Below are 9,208 nucleotides of genomic sequence, written 5' to 3' on the forward strand. Positions count from 1 at the left end.
TCCGGGTTGGCTGTGTGCAAGGCAAACTCCCTACCCACAGTGCTATTGCTCCAGACCCCCACTCAGATTTTTCAGGAAAAAGAGAAGTCCCAAATTGTTCTCCATATTATTTTATATTTCCTGTTAATTTCCCAAACCTACATGTCTATTTCTGCATCATTTCCTTCTTGATATTCTACAATAACGTTGAGCACCCCCAGCCTGACTTCCTGTTCTTGGTGGCCAACGCCATAATATTCTGGCAGTGAGGGAACAAGAAGGGCATTAGAGCTTATGCTGATTTTGCTCCATCTGAATATTGTGTTAGCAGCTGCCTCTAGCCACTGCACACCACAAACACTGCTCCGGCATTGGCCAGGTTGCTCAGGTGCCCCGCCAGGTGTGTTCGGGATCTGCAAACCTGAGCTCAAGTTCTGATTCTGTGTTCACTAACCCCATGAAATGGCTTCAATCATTTCAGATTTCTGCTAGCTCCCCTGTCTGTGAAACAGAGACGTGGATGAGATCAGTGGGCCATCGTTCTTTGTGAAGTGGAGTGTACTTTATCAAAAAATAAATTTTTATGGAGAAACTAGACTTTAGGAAGTTGCTATAAGAAGTAGAAGTATGATAGGAGGGTGAGCTCTACACAAAATCTCAATTCTGACCCGCACGTAAGATCTGAGTGTATACCTTGGTTACCTAATCTGATCTGTGTGAGCCTCAGTGTGCTTGTTATTGCATGGTCTGACAGAACCATTATAAGGAACAGATGGATTATTATTTTTAAATACAATTGTCACGTATGATGGCTGGCACACAGTTAGTGACTATTATTGATGTTAAAATAAAGAGAACTTACTGCGTTTCTACACTGTAACACATACAAGCACAGGCAACATGGACACACCCACTCCTACACATACATACACTCTCCTAGACACACTGACGTACACAGGTTTATGTATGCACCTCCATCCAGATCTCTCCAGGAACATTATACTTTCATTAAAGCTGATGAAGTAACCTGTCTCCCAGACTTATCATTCTTTGGAATTCTAATATATTTCTTCCAGACATGAATAGGAATGTATCACGATGTCTAAAAGACTGGGGTCTCCTCCAGTAGCCAGATGCAGGCTGTTTCTGCCACGCATGCCTTTCATGCCCAGATATACACAGCTCAGCAGATATACCCTGCCCGTCCCATGAGCAAGCTTCCGTAACTCTGGACTTTCTGTTCTGCTTCATCCTCCTTTTGGGGGGGCGGCAGACAGAAAGAAATAGAAGTTTCTCAGAGTTCTCATATATCTGAGTCACTCTTCCCCTTATAAATTCAGTAAAAGCTGCTAAAACTATTAGAGAACTTCCTTCTCTTCCCTTTCAAGGGCTCTTCTTTCTGAGGTTTTAGCAAACAATTGGTTGCCAGGAGTCAGATCTTGACTGGAGATCAGAATAAGTGTGAAAAAAGTGCAGTGACACGAACCTCAGGCCTTTGTAAAACACGGATTTAAAAATATAGAATATATCACAAGCAATTGATTTGTTTTATGAAGCAAATGTGCCAATGATGTAAATGGAATGAAATATAGCAGTGACCAATATGGCAGATTCCACAAGAATGGAATCTTGTCGTCACAGAAAAAAAAAAGATTGACATGTTTCTGTTTTTTTTTTATAAAAGTCTTACTTATAGTTAACATTTATTACTGATATTTCAATTTTCCCCCATGTAAAACCACTGATTTTCCATGGGGAAATATCATGGTGAGGTAAGGGCAGGGACTAAGGGCTCAAGTCTGAAAGATGGAACAGGCAGAGACAAAAGGTATGGAGGGGTCCTCAGTCCATCACTGCACCCTCATAGAGAGGAGAAGGGAGGGTACCGCTCTTTATCCAACTCAGGACTCTGTTATAACTCTTGTGGCACAGGGGATCCTGACAACACAGAATAGCCTGTGGTGATGTGGGATGCCACCAGGATTTGAGCTCAGGGTCTCATGCTTGAATGAGAGGAGCCCCACTGCTGAGGGTCTTATATTTTTACCTCTGTCTTTTGCTAAGCTGTGTGGATCCAGGCAAGTTATTTATCTTAAAAGAAACTATTGAAGTAATGCTGATATGTCCTGTGATAGAAGTTCAGTTTGGGCTCAGAGCAATATAAATATCTGATATATTTACACTTGCCACGAAAAGGAAGAAAGTGGTTCCCATGCCTCACGATACAATGGACTCCTTTGTTCCCATTCTAGTCACCCATTCCTATCGGACAGCTACTATTTTGTTCTTGTTTGTTTACTTTGCTTCATTTGCCTTTCCATTCCTGTGTAATATAGGAAAAAATGAGTTAAACAAAACAAAAGTAAACCATTATACTCTAAAACCAATTAGTGGTTCCCAGAAGGCAAGGGAGGAAAGGGGGTTGTTGGTAGTCAGGTAAAAGGTAACAGTTGCCTGCTGAAATTGGACTTTATAGTGGTGCACTGTCATCCACTGTTGCTCAATGTTATGAAAGAATAAAAGGCAGTCTGTCTAGTGCTTCAAGCTCCCTTGGAATTCCACCTTGTCAGCATAGCAGAGCCACTTCTCATAAACTGTGTCACACTGCATAGCGCTAAAAACTTTCCTAAACACAGAAATCCTCTTGCCGGGATTGTTTTGTTTGTTTCTTGCAGGAGAGGATCCAGTGTACAGAATTCACAGGTTGGCTTCTATAGTCACATTACTCCTGTCAAAGCGAGAGACATTTTAAAAAAACTATTAATATCAGCATAGCAATGCTTTTATTTATTTATTTTTTAATGTAGGAGTGCTGCTATTTATTCGGGCATTGATTTAGGTGATTGAATTGGGCGTGAACTCCACATTACTTTTTTTTCTTTAGTCAGAATGTTAATTTTATTTTACAATTTTTTTACTGTTTCTTTTTTATCACTGTGAGATATAGTTACAAAGCTTTCCTGTTTGACTTTCAGTCATACAATGATCGATACATACAATGACCCAACCCTCTACCCGTGCACATCTTCCACCACCAATATGCCCAGTATCCCCCCTACATCTCGCCCCTCCCCGTGACTCTATGGCAGACATTCTCCCCCATACTCTCTTTTGTATTCATAGCGGTGCTTTTATGCTATTTTTCTTTCCATTTGTAGGGTCATGACACCACCGCAGCTGCAATAAACTGGTCCTTATACCTATTGGGTTCTTATCCAGAAGTCCAGAAAAGAGTGGACAAGGAACTGGAGGAAGTGTTTGGTATGTTTGGGCTCTTCACTGTGGGAGCCGTATTCCCTGAAACTGGTGTTGTTTCTGCTCCGTAGGAAGCTTACCGGAATCTGGGGAATCCCTTCTAGTACCTTCCTCTGCCAAGCCTCCTCTGCTCAATTCCAGGCACGTGCTCATGACCTCTCTTATTAATTCAGAGGCATGGGTACCGAAGACCCTTTACACATTCACTTTGTTTTCTGTTATCTCTATCTCAATCCAAAACATTTTTGCACCCCCAAAAGGAAATGATGTACTATAAATCAGCCATTTCCCATCATTTCTTCTTCCCCTAGCTCCGGGCAGCATCAACTTACTTTCAGTCTCTATAGCCTTGCCTAGTCTAAGCACTTCCTATAAATGGAATAATTCAATATGTTATCTTTAGTGTCAGGTTTCTTCTACTCAGCATGTTTTCTCATTCTATGGTGATTGTGTCTAATATTCAAAATATCATTTGATTTGTATGTATTTGATATTCAGTATTTCGATTGATATATTCTCCTTTGATGCTTCATCTTTCAACTCAAATAGTTCATTGGCTATCACAATACGTATTTACTTTAATCAGGGAAATCGGATCGTCCCGCTACCTTAGATGACCTGAAGAAACTTAAGTATATGGAATGTGTTATGAAGGAGAGTCTTCGCCTTTTCCCTTCTGTGCCTTTATTTGCTCGTCATCTCAATGAAGACTGTGAAGTTGGTAAGTATTCTGTCACTGGAATAGGTGAGATGGGAAGCTTTTTTTTTTTTTTTTAAGCTTGCCACTACATTTTTAATAGGTTTTTAAATTTTTTTTTCCATTTTTTTTTATTTATTTTTTTACAGTTGTAGATTTACAATTTTTTTTGTGCTTGGGTTTCAATTATACAATGATCAGATACCCATCCCTCCACCAGTGCCCGTTTTTCACCACCATGGATAATATCCCTCCCACCCCCATCCCCCCATCCCCCCCTGCCTCTGTGGCAGGACAATCCCCTGTGTTCTCTCTCTCTCCGTTTGGGTGTTGTGGTCTGCAAAAGAGGCATTGAGTGGCAAACATGTTCAGTCCATAGTCTACTTTCGACATGCATCTCCCCTCCTGGGAGGATCCTCCAAACATCCTTTATTTGGTGCTCCCTTCTCTATCTGAACTGCCCTTTCCTCTAGGATACCCGGCTGGCCTCTAAGCTATGGAGTAATTCTCCTGGTGCTGATCTCAGCTATTCTTGGGTATTAATCTCATACTTTGTTACTTTATATCCCCCAGATGAATGCAATCTTTCTATGTCTATCCCTCTCTTTCTGACTCATTTCGCTTAGCATGATACTTTCCATATTGTACCACTTGTATGTAAATTTCATGACTTCATCTTTTCTAACAGCTACATAGTACTCCATTGTGTAGATGGAGATGGGAAGCTTTTATTGTCTATTCTGCTCTGTTCTCCTGACGTGACTTATTGTTTACTTCTGGATAGCGGGTTACAAAATCGTGAAAGGGTCTCAAGCAATCATCATCACCTATGCACTGCACAGAGATCCAAGATATTTCCCAGATCCTGAGGAATTCAAACCAGAAAGGTTCTTTCCTGAGAATTCCCAAGGACGCCACCCATATGCCTACGTGCCCTTCTCTGCTGGACTCCGAAATTGTATAGGTTTGTATCCATCAAATTGGCATTGACCTACTGCTCTTCATATACACACTTATGCTATGTAGTGTCCTATTTAAGACAGCTTTTCAAAATTTGTTTCACTTTTCCTCCATTTTACATTATTGCCTTGAACTTATTGTCATATACTTTGTTATTTTCTAAGATTTCCTAAGATTGTCATAACCAAAAACTATAGGTGTGGTAGCTTTAACTTTGGAAATGAATTAATTTTTTCAAAGTCCTGGGGACTAGAAGTCTGATATCAACATGTTTATAAGGTTGTTTTCTTTGAGGATGCTTTATTTGATTCTCTTCTTCCTGTATCTCTACTGGTTCTTCCTCTGTATGTTTATGTGTTCTAGTCTTCTTTTCTTAAAAAGCACAATCACATTTTATAAGGACATGAGTCAGATTGTATTGGGGTTCACAACTGTGAGCTCATTTAATTTCATTTTCCCATTATAGGCCTTGTGTACCAGATACCACATTCTGAGATGCTTGAGGTTAACAATATGAATTTAGGGGTCATAAGATTCAGTCCATAATAACATAATGCATAGTCAGTTATCTGTAAAGTTTTAAACTGTTACAGACTTTTGCTTAAAGAAGACTACATTACATATTTTAGAAAATTATTTTAAGTGTGTGTTAAATCCAACATAATTTCTATATTTGTTTCTTTGAATTGCATTTTGCAACACAAAAGAAAGAACACCATCATATGGTCAGGTGGAGTATTCAAACAAAATAAAACACACATCACCATGCATTATAAATACTTCCAGCTTCAGTATCTTTCATATTTTGTCATTTACAAAAATGTAAGTATCATCAAAATGAGGTGAGATCTAGTGGATGAATATTGTTTGGTGATTCTATAGTAGACTAAAGACTCGATACGAAAGCACCCTAGAGCTGGGGAGAGAAAGTCCACTGGGTAGGGTACTAGCCTTGCCCATGGCTGATCCTCAGTGCCACATATGGTCCCCAAAGCACAACCAGGAATGATCCTTGAGCACAGAGTCAGGAGTACATTCTGAACCCCACTGAATGAGCCTAACTGAAGAAAAAATAAGAAAGCAATCCAAAGTAGTGATTTTCCTACATCAATGCCCAGGATTGATCTGGGGTGCTACTAATATACAGATTCCCAGGCCCACACCAACTACTAAGATACACCAGATGGGAGCAGTAAATGATAATCAAGAATCTTTTTTTTAATGACAATTATCCCACTTGACTACGATGTTCTAACTACCACTGTGAATATAAAATGTAACTCACTTCTTCCAATAATCTTGTTAGTTCTCACATTTCAGTTATAATTTTAACTAAAGTGAGGATATTTACATTAATTTGAAGGTCAAAAATTTGCCATAATGGAAGAAAAGATCATCCTTTCCTGTATCCTGAGACGATTCTGGGTAGAAACTACACAAAAGAGAGAAGAACTTGGTCTGGCAGGAGAGCTTATACTTCGTCCAACTAATGGAATCTGGATCACGCTGAAGAGGAAAAACACAGATGAATCCTAGCTCTGTGATGGGGCTGTGCCCTTGTCACAAAAACAAAAACAAAAAGGTCTTTCCTTGAAAAAACACTGAATTTATAATGTGTAGATCATGAATTCAATAATTCTGATCCCTAGGCCTTATCTTATCCTCACTTATCTTGAGGTCAAATCTACCAAAGAGTGACTTTTTATACTTTCATCATCACCACATATTACATTAATGTTGTAATTAATTAATGTCCATACCAATATAGACATATAAAGGTTCCCCAATAGAAGCATCCACAGGGAATTACTATTTCAGCTGATGAACTCAAAAGAACTGGAACTGTAGTTCCAGATTTTTAAAAAATATTCTTGTTGGCTTGAGAATGCATATATGTGACGTGTGTGTGTGTGTGTGTGTGTGTGTGTGTGTGTGGTGTACATATTTAATTTGAAAGTTTCAATTAAGTAATTTTATTGAAGGAGTTTAATTTTTTAAATTAGATCAGTTTCAGGGGCCAGAGCAATAGTACAGTGGGTAGGGTATTGGCTTTGCATATACGGCAGACCCAGGCTCAATCCCCAACATCTGATATGGTCTCTAACCAATGCCAGGAGTAATTCCTGAGGGAAGAATCAGGAATAACCTCTGAGCATCATCAAGCGTGACCAAAAAAGCAAATAAAAATTAACAAAATTAGATCAATTTCATCAATAATGAGAATGATTATAACACTTTAGATTTTATAATATAGAGTACATATATTATTTGTAAGTTTCTTCCAATACCTTGATATTAGAGGCACGATTGGAAATAAAAGAGATCTAGCCTCTCAGCCTCATTTCCAACTTGACTACACTTTATACTGCAATATGCCACTATCATATGGGTTTCATGTTCAGATGTGTCTGTATGGATCATCTGTCTCTGAACTCTGGAATATTATTTCTAGAATTCTTGGATCTATAAAAGAAAATAGAAGCTATTTTCCTATATTGATAAATTCTGTGATATCTCAGTTACCTTAGACTTCTGGTAAATTCTTTTTTTTTTTAATTTTTTTTTTATTAGTGAAACACCATGAGGTACAGTTGTAGATTTACAATTTTGACTTCTGGTAAATTCTATCTTCTCTAACATACTTAGCAAACTCACAATATATATACATTCCCTACATTGGAATTCCAGGGGCATCCCTACTAATTTTATCTAGATATGTTTTTGACAAAATTATTTCTTCAGTTTCCTCAAGAAAATATAATATAGAAACAACAAAACTAAGAGTATGAATGTATATTCTTCAATAAAAATCAAAGAAGAGGCTAGAAGACTAGGGACATTTGTCAAGCACCATAGTCAGAAGGGATGTGGCAGGGGAAGGGAGGTGGAGAGAGGATGGTGGGAGGCATGAACAACTTTGCCACTGTATATTTCATGGTGATTCAGTTAAAAAATAAAATAATAAAGTATATATTCCCCACACACACACTCACACACACACACACACACACGAATGCTCAGGGCCAGCCTTTTCATCCACTTTATTATGCTAAATATTCTCAGTGTAGATGCCAATTATCTTAGAATCTCTAAGGTAATGAAACAAGTCAATAAGACACATGTAGGATGATCTTATTATATGTCACATGTAGAAAATCTCCCTCTCAAATGACTTTGGAAAAGTAAAGTTTTATTTATAGAAATCAGTATTATTTTTCAATGTTAAACATATTTACCCTTGCTTTTAATTTTATTAATTCTATGCTTGATGTGAAAATTAAATTAAAACACGTTAAATGCTTTACTAAGGCATGAACTCTTCATTTTTCCCAGAAAAATTTATTTAAATTGGAAATTCACTTGACTGCATCAATGTTGAAATTGAGAAATTGTGTTATGTTCCACAGTATGGCCCTGTGGATGCTCATTTGATATAAATAAGCCGATGATCAAATATTTGCTTATATCCATACAGCCTGTCCTCCTTCTCCTTGAATGAGTTAGCTCAAAAAAAATTACATTTTAAACACAGATGCTATGTTTTATTTAAAGAATCTGTCAAGTTGATGCAAAGCTAATATATAAAAAGCTAAAATAGTGAGCATAAAGATTATTCACAATGAAATGGACAGAAATGGCACTCAAGTTGATATTATCAGGGTGACTCAGACATTCTAACAAAATGCTCCGTGTGTCACTATTATAGATAGACTCATTTTCAGATATCCCCGACTCTGAAATACTACAACATTCAGCTCAAAACAAAGTAAAATCTCTTTGACCTGCCTGGGAATCAGCTGAAATCATAGGCATCTATATCTTCTTACAAATGCGACTTTAGCCTTCTATTAATTCTGACCTCCCTGAATGTTTGCCTCGTTACCAGCACAGTGGCAGCTGTTCTCCTAAAATAGGAGAAATGGACATGGTGGTGAGGAGGTGGTGAGGAGGGTTATCTGGGGCAGGGCAGGGAAGCAGGGTCAAGGGAATTTGCGTACTTGGGTAGCATAACAGTGGTTGGTATAGCTAAAAAAAGCTAACCAGAGTCAATAACACTAAAAGCATGAAATCCAAACTTTTTTCTTTTTTGCATTTTGGGTCACACCCAGCGATGTACAGGAGATATTCCTGGCTCTGCTCTCAAGAATCACTCCTGGCAATTTTGCTCCATGGCTTGGAGGCCAGCCACACATGCTAGTGGAAAAGGGAGCTCAGATAGAGAAAGGAGCACCAAATAAAGGGTGTTGGGAGGATCCTCCGAGGATGGGAGATGCATGCTGAAAGTAGACAATAGACCAAATATGATTGCCACTCAAT

At 38.4% G+C, this 9,208-nt stretch overlaps 1 protein-coding gene across 2 annotated transcripts in view; it reads left to right on the forward strand.

Annotated features, from left to right (window-relative positions):
- The window catches only part of LOC130023580 (cytochrome P450 4V2-like), a 28,777-nt gene extending 19,766 nt beyond the window's left edge, over positions 1 to 9,011 (forward strand). For both annotated transcript variants that reach the window (XM_056114140.1, XM_056114139.1), the window contains exons 8-11: positions 3,138 to 3,240; positions 3,821 to 3,955; positions 4,716 to 4,895; positions 6,255 to 9,011. In XM_056114140.1, coding sequence (XP_055970115.1) covers positions 3,138 to 3,240; positions 3,821 to 3,955; positions 4,716 to 4,895; positions 6,255 to 6,427 — 591 coding nt within the window. In that variant the 3' untranslated portion in view covers positions 6,428 to 9,011. The remainder of the gene's footprint in view (positions 1 to 3,137; positions 3,241 to 3,820; positions 3,956 to 4,715; positions 4,896 to 6,254) is intronic.
- The last annotated feature ends 197 nt before the right edge of the window (positions 9,012 to 9,208 follow it).

The sequence above is a fragment of the Sorex fumeus genome, unplaced genomic scaffold, assembly GCF_029834395.1.
Source record: "Sorex fumeus unplaced genomic scaffold, SorFum_2.1 ptg000024l, whole genome shotgun sequence".
NCBI classification, from domain to species: domain Eukaryota; kingdom Metazoa; phylum Chordata; class Mammalia; order Eulipotyphla; family Soricidae; genus Sorex; species Sorex fumeus.